The following is a 23,087-nucleotide window of genomic DNA, read 5'->3' as shown; positions in this document are numbered from 1 at the left end:
TAATACCAGGAAACTGCTGGATAGATTTTAGCTAGATCTAGGGAGGGTGTATTTGAGATGGTCTGTCTTAATAAATAGTAATACAACTTATACACAGAGAGAAAACCAGTCACGTAGCCAGACAGATGCAGAGAAGCTGTTTTGAAACTTAAGTATACCACTATACACAAAGACAGAGCGAACAGAAGGGAAAAAGAGTGGTTCCAAATGGACACCCCAATTAGTCACAAAGGCAGGTGCACTGAAATCTAGGCAGTGATTTGGAACTGAATTGTCTCTTATTGTGAGTATAATATGTTCCAAGAGAGCAGCTACAGCAGGAATTTACTGCCATTGGTTATGATTCTTTTGAGAAATACTAGGTAAGACTTCTAGCTGGCTGATAAAATTGCATCTTTACAATTTTAATGTTTGGTGCTTTAGAGTGCAGAGGTAATAGAGTCAGCCTTCTTGGAGACCAAATTGAAACAGATCTCTTCCAATGCTTTTATACTATTAGCTTTTATTTCTACATAACACACAGCCTGCTTACTTCACGGTATTGCTGTATGGATCAAATGAGACTTATGTACACACTGAACCAAAAACAGTTACAATGAAGTAATACAGAGATTATGGAAAAAAACATGGGCTTTGGAGTCAAAATTGAATTCGAATCCCAGTTTCATTGCAACTGCAACCTCAAGTAAGTTACTTAATCTATTCAAACCCACTTTTTAAATTTGTAAACAGTGAAAAATAGTATCTAGTTTTTAAGAGTATTACCAGTATTTGACAAAGTATGCAGACTGCCTGGCTCACCAATTATGATGGCAGTAGCTGTTCTTACTAAGTGTCATTAAGGTGAGAGCAGATGAGCCTGGCTTTTGGAGGTTAATTTAATCTGACATTTTGGTTTTAGATATAGTATATTAGAAAGTTAAGTAGTAAGAAGGAAATTTTGGCTGCAGGTATCACATAATGTGATTAGCTCCAAACTGCTCAAAATTTTCGTGGGGTATAGTCTTGGTAGTCATGAAGTGGGTAATATGAGGGAGGTATCAAAAGGATACAGACCTCAGTGACCAATACAATAAGGTAGACAAGTTTTGAAAATGGATGACCAATAATAAGATGGGGGTCAAATTCTCCAAAGGCTTAGGAAAGAATAATTTATATTTCGATAAAAACTAGACAGGCAGCTTCACTCTCATTCTCCTAGGCCATCATGCCGCAAAGTAAACTGAGATCACTCTATCCGTATGGTATCAATGACTTTCATTCAGTAAGGGATCTCAAAAACTCATCATCATGCAGTACAGTATCATATCATGAATAAGAGCTTAGGCTCAGGGCCAGACAGACCTGGACTTGCCACTGGACGTGCTTCTAAAACACAAATTACTTAAATTCTCTATGTCTCAGTTTCTTTATCTATAAGACACACAATAGTATCCACTTCACATATTTACTGCGGTAAGAGTTAATTCACATGACGTCCTTATTAGAAAGCCTGGCACCTAAGAACATCCATTTAATACTAGCTGGTATTATTATTGTTTTCATTAAGAAGCATAAAAAGAATTTAAACAAGTATGATTTTTCTGTAGTTAAAATTTCCAATACTCACCGCGACTCCATGCTACTATCATGAGAACGTCCTCTCCTTGAATGTTCGTAGTCTGCCCTGCTGTAATCTACGTAATCTCTATCCCGAGGGGATCGGTCTTGTTCTGCATATCTAACACATAAAACAAAAAAACCAAAGTTATAAGATGAAAACAACCATGTTCTAAATACTGTTCCTCAGTATATGAGGAAACCCATATAGGTAATGCTAAAGCAACTCTATGACTGAACAATGTCTTATGAAACTATTTTTAACAAACAGCTTATTTGGTTGACAGTAATTCATTTAGTCTTGACTATTATAAAAGCTTTCAGCTTGTGTACAAAACAACTACTAGAGTTCATGTAACCAAACTTGTTATCTTGATTCACACTGTCTCAAGGATTATATACCTGGATATGATTTATTATTAACATGAAAAAGGCCACCCTGCAAACGACTTGTTTGCCCAGTCAGCTCATTTCATTAAAGCAATAAACAAATAAAACCAATGTCATGGGTTGGCCTCCATAATGAGCAGTTTAACTCACTTCAAAAAAAACCTTAAGAGAAGTTAAACTCATATATACATAGTAACATACACAGTAATTATACTAATTCATATTTTTTGTATAGTTAACCCTTGAACAACAGCAGGTTTGAACCGCGTGGGTTCACCTATACATGAATTTTTCTGATAAATACAGCACAGTACTATAAATGTATTTTTCTCTTCCTTATAATTTTATGAATAACATTTTCTTTCCTCCAGCTTACTTTATTGTAAAAATACAGTATGTAATACAGATAACATATACGAAATATTAGTTGACTGTTAATGTGGCTGGTAAGGCTGCTGGTCATGCAAGGTTATTAGTAGCTGTGTTTTTGAGGATTTAAAAGTTAGTAAGCAGATTTTTGACTACAGAGGGCACCAGTACCCCTAACCTCCAGGCTGTTCAAGGGTCAAATGTATACATCTACAACTAATTTATATACATACAGATATATGTGTCAGTAGAGAGGTGTTTTGTTTTGTCTCTTAGACAAAGAGTAGATGATTGATGTAAAGTACTAAGTAGTTGCAAATCATCACAATTAACCTGATGTTCATGAAACAAAAGTTTTTAGAGACAGCAGAGTGGAATAAGAAGAAGGTATATATAGGGTACGGTGGAGATCATACAACTGAATGAAGGTTTAAAGGATGCTTCTCCCTTTGTAAATTTTTCTAATGGTCAAAGTTCACTAGGTGAAATAACTGACCACTGAAGTACTACTATGAATGCCTGATGAACATTAGGATTTCTTGGGGTGCCTAGGTGGCTCAGCTAAGCATCTGACTCCTGATTTGGGCTCAGGTTATGATCTCACGGTTCATGGGTTTGGCCCTGCATGGGGCTCTATGCTGACAGCATAGAACCTGCTTGGCATTCTCTCTCTCTTCCTCCCTCTGTCCCTCTCTCACTTGTGTGCTCTCTCTCAAAATAAATAGTTAATTTAAAAAATTGTAATATTTCTGCTTCTTTGATCTTAACACAATTAGATGATATGATATATACAAAAGTATTCTGAAATCTATTAAGAACTATATAGAGGATAGTAGAAACATAAAAGTGACACTTCAAAATAATGTAATTCAACTGTTTCCCATTTTATAAACTTTCATTGTGTTTCATTTAGTATTAATTTCACTTTATAAAACTTTTATTTAGTATTTGATATGCTGAAATTAATCTTTATCACCATCAAAATTAGATAAAATCCAGAATTATTTACTAGAAACTACCAGAAGTCATTCAAAAATGAATTGTCCTCAAGCTTATTCAAATTATATTGTAAAACCATCAAAAATAAATTGTTCACCCTAAAATTAGAAACCTAACAGTTAAATAATCTTAAACTTATTACAAAAAATATACATTGCAGGAGCAAATAAAATTATTTACCTGTCATCTGGAGAGGAGGTCCTCTGACAGGAGTTATAGTTCTCCCTTCTGTCATGACCAGAAGAATGCTTTCAAAGGGGATAAAAAGAGGGGGGAGGGGGCATTTAAAACCTTATGATAAAAACACACAGAAAATGAAGTATGTATTTTGGAAAATCAGAAATGCCTTATAAATTATTTCAAAACATTTTTAAATCATAAGAATAACTCATGATATCTAATTAATACATAAAAGAAAAATTTCAGGCCCTCCAAGGTAAGTATCTGTGGCAAATATCTGGTTTCACTATGGACCAAGTACTTTTTTGAACCAAAAAAATTCAAAGAAGAAAATCTCAATTTTTGATGCCACTTAGTTGTTTATTTTATTCCTATGTAGTAAACTATAAATATATAAAATAACATTTCTATAAAGACCTTCTCTTGGTGAAAAACATGAGTAAGGGCCAGAGGTCTTCTAGCACAAAGAGCTCACTTCTGTGGGTATATCGAAGTCATTTATAATACTGCACTTAACCTCCTTGGATCTACTTTGGCTCATAAAAACCACTTTAATCCAGGTTAGTAAATCTTAATAGAATAAACAGCTAGAAGAAACCAACTCTAGTATATTTGTGAAAGTTCATTTTTATTTTCAGAAGGTATTATCTGAGAGTCTGATATGTATAGCACTATTATGTTAAACTCTAAAGATTTGAAAAACATGATTCGTGAGAAATAGCTCCTATGCCGAATTCTTTGGAGAATAAAAGACATTCAAATAAGTAAATGCACTGTATCAAAAAACTGAAGAGACATGTCACAGGAGACAGAGATATGTACCACCCAGTGAGAACACATACTAATTTAAAAATCCAAATACAGTTAAAATGTCAAAATATTTATCTCTGTAAACAGGAAATTTTTTTATATCGCTGGTGAAAATTCATGCTGTATTAAAATAATTTTAACTATGTGATTGTAAGAAAAGAAAAATTACCTATTTTTTTAAACTACCTTCACCTAGAAATCTAAGAAAATGTAAATCAAGTAATGAGCAACTTGTTCTGAATATTTATATACATACCTCCTTAAAGGGAAAAAGAAATAGTTAAAAATAGAAAGTTATATTGCAAGGAAATATAAACAAAGTCCAACTTCTTATTTTACGATTATCTAATTAACATCAGTTTGACTCTAACAGTCTCATAAATATATTGCCAAATAATCTCATTAACTATTTAATTTTTCTCCCTCCACAACTACTGAATTTTTCTAATAGTATATATAAACTATTGTATGTAATAGGTGAATTAGCATGTGATCAAAATTTGTAATTTACAGTAGCCACAGTTTGGCTATTTTATACTGAATGCAACTATCTTAAAATCCTGTTTCTATATTTCTAGTGTATATAAGAAAGTTTTAAAAATTATTCCCCTGAGCAACACAATGAAGAATTGTTCAGTATGTAGGACATATATTTCTATAAAACCTGACACCAAGATCCTAAACCTAAAATGGAACACAAGATTCACTGAACTCATGGCAACATCACACATAGTATTTACTGATCATTTATTACAGGACACAGCTCCTTCTGTGTAGATACTCTGCAGGATGCAAAAGATAGGAAAAACCCTCAGTGAACTTAGAATCTTATGAGAGAGATGATTGTAAAGATTTCCACAATTAAACATATAAGATTATATATTCCTGAGACAGCAACAGAAATAAAAAGGAGAAGAAAAGGAGGAGGAAGAGAGAGACAGAGAGCATAACAAAACTGCATGGTCTACTTTTTCTTCTATAAGGCATAGCAAGTATTTTGATTACATTAGGGAGAAGGCCTCAGTTCTGTGCTAATGATTTTTAACACATCTCCACAACATCTGTTGTAGGCATGGGGGGAAACCAAAAATATTGAAGTCGTGAATCAGGATTTCGTAAATATAATCAAGTTACCGAGACGGGCACACACAGAAGTGCTAACAGGACATCCTGAGTAGAAAACAGTACTGGATACTGAGGGATGGCAGTGCATTGAGGATTGAACTGGGATTTGGTAGAAGAATAGGATTTCACTAAGTGAAAAATCATTTTGACGTGTGATCCAAATAATAACCTGTATTTTTCTATTTCCTTTATCATAAAGTTCAGATTATAAGTCAGAGTAGTAGTTGAAAATAATATATTGTCAAAATTACCTTTAAAATTCTCTAAATGGTTCATTAAGCAAAACAAATGTTTCATCATGCAGTTACCTACAGTCTCTAACAATATACCCAGTGCAGTATACGAAGGTGAGTGAAGCAGGGACCTTGAATCCAGACCTGTGAGCATCCGTTAGGCTCAGGGAACAAGTCTTTAAGAGCAAGGAGAGGAAGGACTGGAACAGGTGGGGGACTTGCTTCTAGATAGGTAAGGAGGCTGCAGCAAGGCTCAATGGAAAAACAGGGATCCTCAGCTGAAGCCTCCTGAACTTGACAGACAAGTCCTCAGAGTATCAAGGGAAAATGTGAGCTTCACTTGAGGTAGAATTGGGCCCTTCCCAGCTTGAGGACCTGCCTGTGGCAAACAGGATGGAGAAAGGGAGGCAGACTAGATGGAGTACTGGCAGAGAGAGCTGAGCCGTCAAGTCTGAAGGGCATATGACTGAAGACAGCCACCCCCAGGCTGGAAGGATCCCACAGTGGACCCAGCAGGACCACAGGAGGCAAAGGTGGGGAAGCATTGTGTATAAAAGGAGCAGGAAGAGGATCCTGAGAAAGACTAAACACACCTCCCTCTGTGTAAAAAGTATCTGACGAAATCTGAGTGCGCTTGTCAGCCAAGAGCCAGTTCCACACCAGCTCTCCTTTTCTTTATGTCTCCAGTTCTTAATACAGTCTGCAACCTACTAGGCTCACAATTAATTAACTACTTAAGTGTCATGGGGCCAACAAGTATAAGTTCCAAAGAGGCAGATTCCAGAATAAATGAAGGTATCTACTGACAGGTAGGTCCACCAAAATGCAAGCATGAGCTGGGTGCTACCTGGCCTTCCACTCAACAGGATTTAGAAAAGACTGCAGCAGTGCCTGCCTCAGTCTGTAAGTTTACCAGCTCAGTTTATTAAATACCACGCACCAGGCTTCGTACCTGGTGTCTACTGTTAAGCTCAGTCTACTGGCTTTCTTTAAAGAGAGAAGTTTAGGGGTGCAGAGTTGGTGGAGGAGAGAGGACGGGAGCAGCACCCAGGTCTAGAATTAAATAAAAATATACCCTATCCTTTACTAACTCCCAAGTCCCAAGAAGTGGAATGGTTTGCTCTCCTCTAAGTCCACTAAGAGGCAGAGGAGCAGTTCTGAAAGTAGATGGAGTTACTGGTTCTGTTACTGCTCGGACTGTATCTACCACGCTACCTTTCTGACAGCCTGCTTTAGCCACACTAAACTCCGCCCTCATACTTACTCTTCCCTCTGCCTGGCACACTCTTCTCACAGTCATCTGCATGGCTGACTTCCTCATATCCTTCAAGTTTCTGCTCAGATAGCTACCTTTTCAGTGGGTCCCTATTAAAAATTGCAACTTCCAATGCTACTGATCAAGCTTATCCTATTTCTTCTGTCTATAGCCCGAACCTAGCACTTAACACTGTACCATACCATAGAATTGACTTATGTATTAAGTTTATAATTTATTTTCTGTCTTCCCTCACTAGAATGCAAACTCCATGATACCAAGGATTTCTGTTTTGTTCAGCATTTTACCTAAAGTACTTCAGTCACTGGAATATAATAAGAATTTAGTGACTATCTGTTGAGTAAATGAATTTATAATGTCTAAGTAAAGGATGACACAGAATAAAGAACTTGTTTATGCCTATGGAATAGGCAATAAAAGGCTCACTTATAGAAAGACACGCAGGAACTATGTATGCTCCACTGAGGAAGCAGAATACCTGTCCTCCATTTCATGCTTATTCAGGAAAGTATGCCCTGAGAATGGTGGGTTTTCGGGGCACCTGGCTGGCTTAGTCGGTTGATTATCTGACTTCAGCCCAGATCATGATCTTGTGGTTTATAAGTTTAAGTCCCATGTCAGGCTCTGTGCTGACAGCTCAGAGCCTGGAGTCTCCTTCACATTCTGTTTCTGTCTCTCTCTGCCCCTCCCCAGTTCATGCTCTTTCTCTCTCAAAAATAAACAAACATTAAACATACACACACACACACACACACACACACACACACACTAAAGAAGAATGGTGGATTTTCCTGCCCTGTTATTTATTTTTCTTCTGCACGTGCTCACTCACATGCACTTTCTTGCTTTGTGCAGGCACTGATACACATACACGGACACACACACGCGCACACACCCTCCTTGTTCTCCTCTCACTTGTCCTCTTGCACACTATTGCTTCTTTCTGATCTAGGGTCTACATTTGAAATTGTCTAAGTTAGATATGTGCATAATGTCACTCTACTATCTGTTTCAAATGTCCTACTTATATAAATGCATTTTTGATTAAAGTACAGATAATTGACTACAAGTTTATATTCTTCATTATAAATTTCAAACACTTACTTTTATCTGTGCCACACTACTTTTCATTTTTTGTTGCCAGTTGGTCTGATAAATCAAAGACTCCTTAAGTTGGTCCAAATAACAGGTACCAAACAGTATGAATTCCTTGACAGTTTATTTTTTCTGTTTGCAAACATTACCTGTGAGATATACCAAAGAAAAGCTTTGTTAACATCGATAAAATATATGTGAAACAACAACATATTATTTCCCCATAATTGACAATCTTATTGTTCTTAATCAGTGGGCACAGATATATAATCAATAATTATATAAAAAGTCAAGAAATCCTTAAATGGTTCCACATAACAACGTGTAAAGAACACATTTGTAGAACAGACTCTGAATAAGAGAGCAAATAATAAGGGATTATTAAACACCACAAGGTATTTTAGTCTAATGATGGAGAGGAACAAAAATTAACTTAATAACTGATGTCAGATAACTTTATTTAAATTGTTTCCAGTGAGGGAAACCTATACCTACATCATAAAACAGTACCGTGGTATTATAGTAAACACGTGAACAAAGGAAATAATGATATAAGATGAAGTCTATATAAAGTGAGTACAAAATATTCCATGTTTCTATATAAACTAAGAATGAACTATGCAAAGTTCTTGTAATAATGATCACTCAGAAATAAATATGCTCTGTATAAAATATGTGTTAAATTAAAATAATTAGATTTTAATGTGATCTAGCAAAGGTAAATGACCTCAGATATATTCAGGCATGAGAACTAAGCATTTGGCTCAGAATAAACCTATGTTAAATGCTAAAGTAAAATTTTTTCAATACCATCTGTTAATAATTGTTAAATGAACCAATGTTAAATGCAACAGTAACATTTTTTCAATATCCTTCTGTTAATTACATTATAGGAATTTTGGAAAAATGCTGAATTGCTAGTTACGTTAACACAGAACTGTCATTGAAGTATTTTATTTTAATTATGTATCTAAATGGTTTATGGTTTGGTGTAAGGCAATTAAGTCAACAAAAATCAAATAAAACAATAGAAAATAATCAAATAAAACAGTAGAAAAAATGAGATTTAAGAGAGGTAGAAAATATAGAGAAAGAACTGTGCCAGCACCAAAATAATTGAGTACAACTAGGAAAATATTTAAGCTTGAATGCCAGAAGGATTATAGATTATCTAGTCCAATTCCTTCTTTTTACAGATAAAAATAATGAAGGTCAGGTAAGTTATTTCAATGTCCTAAGCAATATTACCAGTTAATGGTGGACCTACATAACTAGAGACTTAGCCTAAGGACATGCAATTAACTTTTCTTTCCACTAGACCATATACACAAATAATCCTAACACTATAAAGTGAAATAGAGCTGCTATCATTTAATGTAGATGGGGGAAACACATAGATCCCTAAATCAAGAAAAGTTTTTATTACAGTGGTGAGCATGGTATCAAGGTTATTAAGAGCAATATATATGAGATTCATTACAAGCTTAATCAAGAAAATATAACTGCAATCTAAAAGCACACCAATTATGTATTTGTTGCTGCAGTTAGACTAACATGCTTCTAGGGACTCTCAGAAGGGAGAGAGGTTGGAGAAGACAAGCCCCATGTACCCAGTCTCTGACCACCTTTAAACCAACACATGAACAAAATAGTACTTCTCAGGATCAAAGAACTGAACTGTAATATAAATAGCTGCCTAAGAGAGAGAATTTGCAATTTAAGTCTTTTCAAGTTAATGGTCTAAAACACCACTCCTCAGAGGAATATAACAGAAGGTACAGTCTTTTTAAAAAATTTCTTAAAATGTTTTTTATTTATTTTTGAGAGACAGAGAGAGACAGTGCAAGCAGGGGAGGGTCAGAGAGAGAGAGAGAGATACAGAATCTGAAGCAGGCTCCAGGCTCTGAGCTTGCCGTCAGCACAGAGCCTGATGCAGGGCTCGAACCCACGAACTGTGAGATCATGACCTGAGCCGAAGCCAGATGCTTAACCTACTGAGCCACCCAAGCACCCCCAAAATGTACAGTCTTACCATACCAGTTATAATGTCCAGCGTACAATTAAAAATAACTGAGCAGAAAACTGTGGTCCACTCTTAAAAGAAAAAAAAGACAAAGATCAACACTGAGATGGCCCAGATGTTGGAACTGACATACAAGGTTTTTAAAGCATATTCAAAAGTGCAAAGGAAAACACGCTTGCAAGGAATAAAGACAGGAAATTTCAGCAAAAATGAAACAAACAAAAAGCAAAAACAATAAAAAGAAGAAAACAGAACCAAACTGAAATTCTAGAACTGAAAAATGTATGAAGTGAAAAATTCCCTGGTTAGACTTGAAGCAAAATGGAAATAATAGAAAGTCAATGAGATTATCTAAAAGGTGGAAACTAATCTAAAAACAAAGCGACAAAAAAATTAATGAACAGGGACATGTAGGACAATATCAAAAGGCCTAATCTATGTGTAATCAAAGTTCAAGAGGGGAAAAAAAAATAGAATAGGAAAACTATGTTTCAAGAAATAGCCAAATTTCCCCCTAAATTTGGTGACAGGCAGAGAATTCTAGGTAGGATAAATATAAAGAAAACCATGCCTACGCACATAGTCATACATTACAGTCAATAGCAAACTGCTGAAAATCAGAGATACAGAGAAAATCCTGAGAGCAGCAAGAGGAAGAAACACATTACATACAGGGAAATAACTATTCAAATTATTGTTGACTTCTCATCAGAAACTAAGGAGACTAGAAGACAATCTTTAAAGTGCTAGGATTACCCTAGGATTCCAGCAAAAATAATATTAAGAATGAAAATAAAGATATTTATTAATTAAAATAAACAAAAGAAAACTAAGAGAAAGAGAATGTATCACCAGCAGACCCATTCTCCAAGAAATGCCACAGTTCTCAGGCTGTAGGGAAGTGATACCAATGGAGACTTCAGAAAGGAATGAAGAACACTGGAAATGGTAACTATCTCAGGAAGAATAAAAAGACTACTTTTTCCTTCACATAAAATACATAGGTCTGTTTAAAGTAAAAATAACAGCATGAGGGTCACCTGCGTGGCTCAGTCAGTTAAGCATCTGACCCTTGGTTTGGGCTCAGGTCATGATCTCACTATTCGTGAGTTTGAGCTCCATCACAGGCTATGTGCTGCTGGTGCAGAGCCTGCTTGGGATTCATTCTCTCTCTGACGCTCCCTCTCTCAAAATAAATAAATACACTTAAAAAAAATCTTGAGGGGTTACAGTGTATGTAGATGAAGTATCCATGTTAGGTAGCATATACAGGAGGAGCTAAGATCGATGCACATGATCCAAGATTTCTAAATTATTTTGTGATGTGGCAGTAATATCAAATCTAAGAAACTTATGGAAAGTTAAGGATACATACTGGGATCCCTAGAGCAATTGACTATAAAAGTAATGTAAAAAAATATAGCTAAAAAGCCTGTAGATAAATTAAAACAGAATTTAAAAAAATTTAAGTAATTTAAAAAGGCAAGATAGAAGGAGCAAAGGAACAGAAAACAGAAGAGGAAAAAAAAAACAAGATGGCAGACTAAAATCTAAGTTTGTTAATTTTATCAAATATTAATGAACAAACATCTCAAACAGTAGCTGCTTCTCCCTCACTCTGGGTGGGAGGCACAGTCGTGTCTCTCCGCTGGGCTTTAGGCCCCACATGCCTTCTCAACAAGATGACTTTGTGCCATATTATACCAAATTTCATGACTCTTTTTTACATGACTCTTTTCAAAGGTCCTGTGTTTATGGTTATAAATGTACAGACCTATAAAACTCAAAATTTTACTCAATTAACTTTTGCTTAAAGGTAACGGTTTTTACCTCCACTAGTCCAATCTTCACATCATTTCTAACAAATACTTATCACTATTATAATTTATATATACACTCATTCAACAACAAGTAATACTTACTACTCCTGTTACTTTGCCAGGCACCTTTCTAAGCACTGGTTAGACAGCAATGAATAAAAATCCCCTGCCCACACTGAGCAGTGAAAAGTTAATCTATAATGATAAGGAAAGCACTAAGCTGCTCAAGCAAGGTGGCTTGTTAAGCTTTTTTCTTTTTTCCAAATGCCAGTTTCAGATCATTACTTAAAAAACTGGTTCCCTAAATCACTATGTTAAATGTAATTAAATTATGAACACTTGTGTTTAGAGTTACCAGTACATATATTGGGGCCCACCTGACTTACGACACCAGATGTACGTGTGGGGGAAAAGGGATGCCTACCTAGGCATGCTGGTTTTATGAAAGTACCCCCAAGGTACTTCCAATACCCAATTCATCCTCAGGTTGCCTCAGCTTTCCAATTTTGGATGAGAAATCTTGGTTCTCAACTGGCCATAAATTGAGAGTAGAATTGTATTTTACTTTAGGTGAAATACAGAGACTTCATAGCCTACCTCCTTTATAGAGTTTAGTCATAAATCATTTGGAAAGGGACACATACATTCCAAATGTATTAATTCTTACTAACTCAGTGGTAAGAAGCATATACATACATGCATGCAGAAGAGTATCAGTATCGGTGATGTTTAAATCTGAGAAGTTCTGGGCACAACCTGCAGGGAGAAAACTCCCAGTGGTAGCGCACTGACTGCCGCAGCACAGCTCCGTGGGGCTTGAAGATATATGCCATGTGATTAACATTAACGCTACCCGCTGCAACATGGGCACAGACACAAACTGAGGCCCTAAAATGGAGTCATCCAGATGACAAAATATGCTTTTAGTAATTCTTAAACTGAATATAAACCATGAAAAATTGAGATAGGAAGAGAAAAACCTGTATCAGCAGAGAAGTTCAGCCTTCCTAGGTAAACTAGATACTAATTTCATATACATTCATATACAAAGACTAAAATGTTTGCAAGTTTAAATAAGCTTATTAGTTAGTGAGATCTGGAATATACTTTATGGAAAAATTAAAAGCCTACAGAACTGTCAATGTCCTTAATCTGTTCTTCTAGGATAATCAGTGACCAAGTCCCTCCTTCTATAAACTAACATTAAGAATTAAATTGTCCAGAAGAACATCAAAATAGTCTGTGGGAAAGACTCCACCTAGCACCGTTTACTATTTACAGGAAATAACCTGATGGCGGCTGCTGCCATCATCCCCACCACATAGCACCTGTGCCTGATTTCAAGGACTTTTTTGGTCCAGAAGCAGAAAACACCGAAAATTACTCTGTCCAAGGCTAAAGAACAAGGCCCTCCTTTCCCTGGTGATAGAAACCACTGATTATCATGTACTTCTTTGCGTATTTTTGTTTTTTATCCTCCTGGTTATTTATTTTTTCCCTCCTTGCTGGTTGATGCTTCTAAATCTGTACAATGGAAATTTCTACATTAATGGAAAGGTTCATATTCTGCACTGTCAGTAGCCACTGAGCACTTCAAATGTGCCTAATGGATTTGAGAAAATTAAAATTATAATTTTATAAATTAATTTTATTAATTTTATAATTAAGTTTACATATAAATATGAATAGCCATTATGTGGCTGGCTAGTGGTTACCATATTAGGCAACATAATTCTACAAGATTAGGAGACACTTAGGCCTTTTAATCACGGTACTTCAAGATCCTTGTCCTTGACAATCTCCTCAGATATTGGATTAATTAATTCATCAGATACTGACAAAGTAAAATAACTCATACCCAACTTATGAGAAAAGTCACTTGGTTATTTTCTAAGAAAGATTCAGATTATAGGAAATAAAGGATAATATAATAAGGCTGGTCTTACAGTCTATGTTGAAATCACTAAGGTGTGAGCTCCAGAGTCTCAAATGCAGTACATCCACTGTGATGCCAAATGATCATTTAACATAAATGGCAAGAAAATCTGGCACTAGACATACTATGACAATCACAAACTTGATACATAATCATGACCCACTGAACAACAGTGTAGCTATTGATTCATCTTAGCTCCAAAAGATGACAGTCTATTCTGCAGCTGAGGCTGTGTAAGCAGGGGTACTAATAAAGTTAAAAAATAACCCTGATGACAGCTATGAAGGGAGAATTGACAACTGAAACGGAAACTACTACCTGTAAAATGGATTCCACTAACTTGAAAAACATAAATATTATGCCAGCTTAAGTCACAATATACTTATCATGGATTAGCTAAGGTCATATTCTTATTTCTAGTTACTTTAGACCTATCTGTTCCAAAGTAAGACCACAAAATGATGTCTGCAATGACCCATACATTTTAAAGATATAACCATTTACTGTCCCAGCAACTCATTAGTTTACAAATTCAAATTCCGCCCAATCCCTGCCAAGATGATCTGATAACTACCTCTAATCTCACAAAGACAGTCTATAAGGACCCTTTATTACTCCACCTTTTTGAGACACTCCATGGTCCTCCACAGTATATTGTCTCCTTCGCTGCAAATTAATACTTAACTTTGACAGCTAATTAGCTATGTTATTGGTGATTACTCACTGGTGAGCCTTAACATAAAAGCCTAATGATCCGGTTTCTCAAATAATTCAACGCATGGGGGACCAAAAAAAAAAAAGCAGGATAGCTATTACAGAACAAAAAAAACCCCAACAGGTTTAATGTGTGGCCTTAGTTTAGATCCTGAGTTGAACAGTTCCCTTCTCTAAAATGGGATTTATTTATATATTAGAATCCATTTTGCCAACCTGAATTCAGTACTAACTCAACTAATAAACTCTACCCAACTCTCCTTATAAAATGGAGGTGGGCTGAAGTTCTTATTTCTGAATAAGGATGATAATAGAAGAGAACATTTTCTAATCCAGTTTGATGGTCAACTTCCTAAAATTATTAGCATGTTCGCTTAATGGTTTTTGGACAGAGGGGAGAAGAATGAATAGAGGGTGGGATATAGACTATACGAATTACTTAAATCCATATTACACATGTTCTATCCAAGAGAACTTACCTTACTATGTACCTAAAATAAGACTCATTTCAAAATCACCTATTACCTAAATACTGTGTCCAAGTTGATAATGGAGATACTTTAAACTCTGATGCTAACAATATACAAACTTTAATATCTCAACTCTATAAACATGTATTCCAGTGATACAAAAGTAATTTTAAAATAATATAATGATGAGTGTCCTGAAGCTGATGTGCAGTGGTGAATGTAGGCTAATCACCACTGTTCAAAACCAGCCAATGGGAGAACTGCCAATGTACACAGTAGCTCTTCAACAAACTAATTTACCCTTGACACTAATAGAGTCTATGTAGCACATTTTGGTGATGTTCCTGAGATATCCCACAGATTAACAGATTAACCCACAGATTAGCTACTCATACTTTAGAAGTCTGAAATGTGTTACTTAAGATAATAACAGCATAAATAATGATAAATACTGCAGCTGCAAAGATACAACACTAGGCATTTCATTTATATATTCTTATTCAATCCTCATAATTACCTTGCTTTGTTAATATTTTAGTGTTATTTTCAGTGGGAGACCTGAGGTTCAAAGAGGTGAAACAAGTGTCCGAGTAAATTATAGCCAGTAAATGGCAGAGTTAAAATCCTAGCCAGTAAATGGCAGAGTTAAAATCCAAATGGTTTATCTGATGCCAAAACCATCTGATATTGCATCCCAAAGAAAATGACAACATTAATATATAGATACAAAATTGATAAACTATAAAATGTAGACAGATATAGTCTCTACTATCCAGAAAATCTTCCAATCCTAAACTGATCCATTTTTCCAAAGTTTCAGATAGCAAATGTTTTGATATTAATATAAAATCCTACCCACTTCTTTTTAAAGATGCAAAATAATATTTTAAAGGTTCCTTTTATTTAATTAGCATAGCTAGAATTCACTCTAACCAGGTACTGTATAAGCAAATAAGTCACTTGACTCTACTGTGTAAGACTCACCATTTTCCCTGGCTATCCTTGGTTCTGAAACCTGGTTTCTCTTCTCAACTTACCTACACACACATACACACAGCAATATTCTGTGTATTTTATTTCAAATTACCTTACGTATCTAAACTTAATGAGTTTTCTTTCTCATCAGCGTGTGTCATCTTTTCCTTTCTACCCTTCAACCATCATCACCAAATAATTTTCTGGCAACGAAGCACACTCTGTTAGATTTCCATGTTTCAAAATGTAACTGTTAAATTGACATTAGAAAGTAGACTGCTACTACAGTTCTAACAAAAAATGCATAAAGCCCTAGCATCGTCCAGATTTATACAGAATATGCCCATAGGGAAATTCCGGGAGCTCAACATGTGCATGCTTGATACTTAGACTAATTGGAAATTCCTGCAATGAGAGCAATTTGTCTAGAGTTTATAGCTCTCACTGCTCGTCTTAGTATCACTATGTGGATTTTATGATGAATTATTAAATTTCTCTCTCCTTGTAACAAGTAAGCAACTCAGCAAAACCACACCTGCTCCCCTGAACAAGGAGGACATTTTATAATAAGAAGATGGTAGTTTAAAAATGATTTTCCCAGCAGTGTCAGCAAGCATCAGAAAACAAAATATTTAACAGTGTTTGCAGGATATGCTTTAGAATGTTAACTGGAAACTATGAAACTACAAATTCTGTAATTATCTTAAAAGTTCAGAAAATAAAAACATCAATCACTGGCTGTAATTCACTGCTTTCTCACCGACTTCTGTTGAGCACTCCTACTTTTGTCCCTGAGGCATCCTCAACCACTGTGACTGCTGTAACTATCATAAATTAAAAGCAAGTCAACAAAGTACATTCCTTTCCTTTATGCTCTTCTGCATTCTATGTAATAACAGCATTCTTGACAAACTTCAAACATTGTAATAGAATTTTAAAAAAAATCTCAGTTGCTCAACAGGGAAAATGGTAACATTACACAGTATTCAAAAGAAAAACTAGTTTAAATATGTTCTAAATGCAAAACTGAAATGGGAAGGAGCTAGTGTGGTAGGATCTTCAAGAAAATCCCCAAAGAGGACTCAAGCCCCTGGCCCTTGCACAACGCAATTTTCAATTTCCAGGGAACAGATATGAAAAACAGATTTGCCACATTTCTTAATATATGGCAAGACTGCTATGGCCTTCACATATCTGTATTAAAGAAAAAATCTTTGTTTAAGAAACTTGCTTTCCTATTTTTTCTTGTGATTTTAAAAAATGCATACATATTGGTGAGAAATATGTCCCATTATATACCACACAAGGACAAATGCTGCTGTAATTTGATTTTAGGATTAGGTTCGCAATCTCAAGAAAATAAAAACACCCAAACACTACTATCATTATGAGGAAAAGTCATCTGGTACAGGTGACGATCCCTTATCTGCAATTATGAAATCTGAAAAGCCCTGAAAATACGATTTTTCTTTTCTTTTTTTTTAATACAATAGTTGACACACAATGTTATATTAGTTTCAGGTATACAATGCAGGAATTTGACAACTCTATACATTATGCTATGCTCAGCACCACTTACAAAGATTTTTTTTTAAGTTTTTTTATTTTAAGAGAGAGCGAGTGAGCACAAGCAGGGGAGGGGCAGAAAGGGAGGGAGAGAGAATACCAAGCAGGCTCCACACTGTCAGTGCAGGGCTTGACACACGGCTCAAACTTATAAACTGTGAGATCATGACCTGAGATGAAATCAAGTCAGACGCTCAAGCAATGAGCCACACAGGTGCTCCACAAAGATTTTTCTTAAGCCTATGGTAAATCCATCTGGCAGCAAAACTTGACCTGCACCAACCTGAGACTTAATGTGACTCTTCATTTGATGAACTGCAGAAATATTAATGTGTTTGATTAGGTATTGCCTGGGATCCCACAAGAGCAATTACTTCATAAATATATATATGCACTGTTTCTTTAAAACCTTAAAAATTCTGAATGTTGAAACAGCTCTGGCTCCAAGATTACAAAGAAAGAATTACAGACCTGTAATCCCTTGTTGTTTGTTTCCTAGTCAGTGCATATACCAGGTGTGCTCTTTGACTTCTAATCATCTGAATGACGGAAGGCCCCATGTTCAAGTATAGGGCTGGAAGCCCTGCAGATAGTACCTGGATACTATTTGGCTTTTTATGAGGAATAAATGAAATATAAAGGCCTTTGATTAGTCTCTGACTCTGTGCAGGGGAGACAGCCCCAATATGGGGACATCTTAAGACAGTGGGAGGTAGATTAATTAAAAAAAAAAAGACAAAATCTAAAAGTCCGTAACACTTTATTGAAACTCAGTGATTTAAAAAATGTTTTTTTAAACATTTATTTATTTTTGAGAGACAGAAAGGCAAAGCGTGAGCAGGGGAGGGCAGAGAGGGAGACAAAGAATCTGAAGCAGGCTGCAAGCTGCAGGCTCTAGGCTGTCAGCACAGAGCCAGATGTGGGACTTGAACTCAGGAACCGCGAGATCATGACCTGAGCCAAAGTCGGCTGCTTAACTGACTGAGCCACCCAGGTGCCCTGATTATTCCTATTTCTTCCCAGAGAAAACTCCCTATAATGATACTTTGACAACTCTTACCAAGGAATACCACAGCAGACTTGTCTCACCTATCAACCATGACTTCGAGGAACCCCCAAGCTGTTTGTTATCAACTGCATCAAGATAGCACTATCAGGTGTCATCCCTTGTATTCACCCCATGTTAACCTGGAGGGCTGCCTGAATAAACTCCCAATTTATGGAAGACGAAAAAAATACCAGTTCCTTTAAAGGTGCTGCAAGAGGAAACCTGACCCTGGGTGCAGTTACTTTAACTTGTAAACCCATGTCTAATCACGGAGTAGATTTCATGTCTTTGAACACTCATACCCCTTTACTCCCCATCCCCAGAATGTGTTCCTCAGCTTGCCTAAATAAGTATATGGGCTGAACACATTCTGTCGATGTATAGCACAGCTTTGAAAGTGGCCTTTCTGATTTTTAATTAAAGAGCTATTTAGTAAACCATGTTCTAAGTTTTTTTTTTAAGTTTATTTAGAGAAAGAAAGAGCATGTGCTCATAGGAGGGGCAGTGAGACAGAGGGAGAGAAAGAATTCTAAGCAGGTTCTGCAGAGCCTGGCATGGGGCTCCAACCAACAAACCCTATCATGACCTGAGCCGTGATGAAGAGCAGAACGCTTAACCGACTAAGCCACTTAGGCACCCCAACCATGTTCTAAGTTTTAAAGAACACTTGGAAGCGGTGGCCTCCACAGGGAAATTTATGAAGTAATCCCTAGACACAAAGCACTTTATTTCATTACGGAGGCACCTGTCACCAAGTCTAGAATTAAACTGTCTTAATAAAATAATTGAGGGAAGGATTCACAGGGTGACCTTTCAGGTCAAAGTGCTGAACTCTGTCTATCCTGATCCATTTGAATTAGGCCCAAAGTCAAGTAGAACATGAATCTCCACTGAGTCTCTTCCTCCCATTAGCTTCTATAATCATAGGAGTCTTAATGTCCCCAAGCAAAGGCAGATTACACCATTTCTTTGGTTATCTGTTCTCTGGGAAAAGACTTATTAGCTTGGCTACAAATAGAAAGGCTTGCTTTACTCCACGGCTTCCTCTCCTGATGTAGTATATTTGAAGAAAATACTTGGAAAATTTGCACTTTGTTCTAAGCACTGAAATGTATACACGAGATAAAATACTTAGATTACAGGTTTAGTACGTCCAGAATTTTATTGAAACTAATCTGCCAGAGGCTTCTTTGTTTTGTCACCTTCCCATGCTAAAATTTTCTTTTTTTTAATTTTTATGTCTTTATTATTTTTATTTTGAGAGACAGAGAGCGAGCGGGGTAGGGTAGAGAGAGAGAGGGAGACACAGAATCAGAAGCAGCTCCAGGCTCTGAGCTGTCAGCCTAGAGCCTGATGTGGGGCTCGAACTCACGGACCGTGAGATCGTGACCTGAGCGGAAGTAGGACACTCAACCAGCTGAGCCACCCAGGCGTCCCCCCATGCCAAAATTTTCAAACTACAACTGTAGAAAAATGCAACAAGGAAGCCCACAGAATCATCAGTATGGTCAGCTATATTACCAATAACCATCTCTTTCTAAGCCCAGCCATAACTGAAGTTAGGGATATACCAGGTAATACAAAGTTCAGTCTCGATACAAGTGGGTAGTAAACAGAAAATAATGTTTAAGTTCATGTTTAAGTTAAGGCACCAGCACTATAAATGTATGCTCTCTTACATGGTCTCAGGAACAAGTGACAGTCGATCACCTGGCAACGTACAGTCATCAGGGAGGACAGCAAACCAGAACCCCAGTCAAATGGAGTGGGAAATGCTCCACGAAAGAGAAATGGGCATGGAAACAGGCAGAGCAACATTCAAAACCAAAGACAAGAACTGAGGCACAGAGAATTCATTCACTGTATTACAATAATAATAACAGCTAATGCTGTATGCCAGGCACTGTACGCAGGCCTTATGTATAAGCATTATTATTTTTTTTAATCCTCAGAACAACCCACTAAATTAGATATCACTATCATCCACATTTTTCAGATGAGGAAGCTGAGACTAGAGACGTTAGGTAATCTGCCTAAGTGACAGAGCCTGTCAAGTGCTGAATCAAGACTGGAATCTTTGGCTTACTAGACCATCACCCCGCACCCACACTAGTAGGTCTCCTCCTCCATCCTCCTACAGATGCAGCTTGTCACAACACGTCTACAACAAAGTCACACTTTCAATGCCAATTCTAAATCCGCGTTTCTATAGAAGGATAACTGAGGCTAACTCTCAAGGTGACGGCAATTCTAAAACAAGTTTAAATATGATAAGGAGGAGGCAGTTTAACTAGTTTTCTGAAATCCGCTTGCTTGTTTTTCTATCTGCTATTGCTAGTCTGTGGACACCTAAAAATGTAATGGGAACTCTTAGTACGCTTTCAATCACCTACATCTTATATCTACAATATTCTTTCTTCAATTTTTTTCCTTATTGATCTCAAAGAGGTGTTGTGAGGATTAAGTGAAAATAGGTAAAGCGGTTATTGCAGTAAGATTGAGTAAAATTACCTATTACGGTGGCGATATGCACAAGTGTATTATAGGATCTGTAGCTCGACAGAGAGGTAGACACACTAGAGATCTAAGTTGGAGAGTTAGCGCATTATTGGAGGTAGATCAACTTATGGAAGGATAAAAGATGACAGAGAAGAGCCCCTAGGACTAAACACCAGAAAGCATCTAGAATTTAAATGAAAAAGAAACGATTAATGAAAACGTAAACAAGCCGTCACAGGTATATACGCTGGAAGGAGGCAGAGGAGTGGAACTCGCACTATTTTCTAATTAACTCCAGTTCATTAATTCCACTCCCACGGTCTGGGGCCCGGGCTGTAAGAAAGGGGCCTTGGGCAGCCTAAAGGACTTGAGAAGCTCTAAGTGATCCGCGTGGAGAAGAGAGTGGTCGCCGCGCTGGTGCTAGATTTCACCAACAAAGACACTGCAAAGAGACAGCTCCAGGAACCTCACCAGGAAGCTAGGTCCGTCCGCGCAGGCGGGAACGGAGTTCACGGCCCCTTCCCCACCCGCTCAGACTCCTCCGCCCGAGCGGCACTGACACCTCAGTCTCCGGGGCCGGCGCGCACACGTTCGCGCTGCCCACGGCGGTGCCCCCAAACCCTCACCCATTCTTAATCTCCTTTCAATTCCCACCCGGTCAGGCAACCCGCCACCCCCATTCTGGTTCGCTGCCCGAGACCAGTCTACGGAGTTCGGTAATTACCTGGAGCTCCACCGCGCCGCCATTACACCGGATGCACGTCACTTCCCCTTCCCGGGCCTCGCAGTGCGAGGAAGGCGGAACGTGAAATACAGAAAAACCTGATGTTAAGTTTACTTTAAAACGTTATCCTATTAATCTACTTTAAATACCATAACTTAGTGACAAGTTGAGAGCAGTTGGTCTTGCCACAATTTCCTCTTTCCAAGACGGCGACAAAAGAGAAGTTAATTCAAACTACAAAGACCAGCATCCGCTGCCGGTAAGGGCGGAAATGACACTACAATTGTAATTTTAGACTGTCGCAACGTACGACGGGAATTGTAGTTCCTCTGGGTAGGCGCCCGAACGCACCTCCAGGGGGTTCATCTGAAACCAGAGATTGATGAGGATTTGTCAAAATTTACTTTAAAGCTTTTTCTCTGCAGTTGGCAACAAGTAGACCTCAGTAGTCATTTTTCTGTGGATATCTTTAAGAGGAGTAGACAGACTTTGGGCAGTAGTTAGATAAGAACCTATAGAAGGATAAAAATGTTTTGAAATGTTAAGTGCCTACTAAGTATCAAGATTTCAAGCCTGAGACAACGGAAGGATTTGGGACCACAAACAAAGTGAAGTAATGAGGAAAAGCTAATTTTATAGAGAAGATGATGCTTCTATTTGAGTTTAGGGTACCAGCTGGCAAGACGTCGTGAGGATAAGGAGATTGGCTGGCCAACTTGGAAATAGCGAACTGTGCAGAGATCAGAGGTAATTTGTGAAATTGTTTTCTTATGCTTTACTTTTCAAGAGTAACAAAACCTAAAATAGTTCAATTACTTGTTACCGTTTTGGAAACGATCTTTTCCTAAAGCAACTATATCTTTATATTCCTACCCTTCTATACACCAGGCCTGGTTTATCCAAACATTTCTCTATTAGGACTTTAGAGTATTCATGCTAGTAACTCATTCTTTGAGGCAGAAAAGTGCAGTGATTACAGATAAAGACACTGGAGAAGGCCTACGTATGTTTAACTCTTGAATCTATTGATATACTCATTGGTGATTTTTCTAGGGCAGGTTCCTCAATACTGTGTGCCCATTTTCTTATCTGTGGGGGGGGGGGGAGTGCCTATCCCATAGGATACTTTTAAGAATTGAATTAGTTGATACACTTGATGTATGTGAGATAATCCTTACTACATAACAGTATTATCTATCCTTTCTTCCTATCTAACATATTTGACTATCGTTAAAG

At 37.1% G+C, this 23,087-nt stretch overlaps 1 protein-coding gene across 1 annotated transcript in view; it reads right to left on the bottom strand.

Annotated features, from left to right (window-relative positions):
* The window catches only part of CWC22 (CWC22 spliceosome associated protein homolog), a 121,952-nt gene extending 99,898 nt beyond the window's left edge, over positions 1-22,054 (bottom strand). Inside the window, exons 1-4 of the mRNA XM_029933293.1 lie at positions 21,852-22,054; positions 8,086-8,225; positions 3,538-3,605; positions 1,610-1,720 (exon numbers count right to left, since the gene is read on the bottom strand). Of these exons, the coding sequence (XP_029789153.1) occupies positions 1,610-1,720; positions 3,538-3,605; positions 8,086-8,112 (206 nt within the window). The 5' untranslated portion in view covers positions 8,113-8,225; positions 21,852-22,054. The remainder of the gene's footprint in view (positions 1-1,609; positions 1,721-3,537; positions 3,606-8,085; positions 8,226-21,851) is intronic.
* Positions 22,055-23,087: the final 1,033 nt, after the last annotated feature.

Source organism: Suricata suricatta, chromosome 3 (genome assembly GCF_006229205.1).
Source record: "Suricata suricatta isolate VVHF042 chromosome 3, meerkat_22Aug2017_6uvM2_HiC, whole genome shotgun sequence".
Taxonomy (NCBI): Eukaryota; Metazoa; Chordata; class Mammalia; order Carnivora; family Herpestidae; genus Suricata; species Suricata suricatta.
This window is presented reverse-complemented; position numbering and strand designations above follow the sequence as displayed.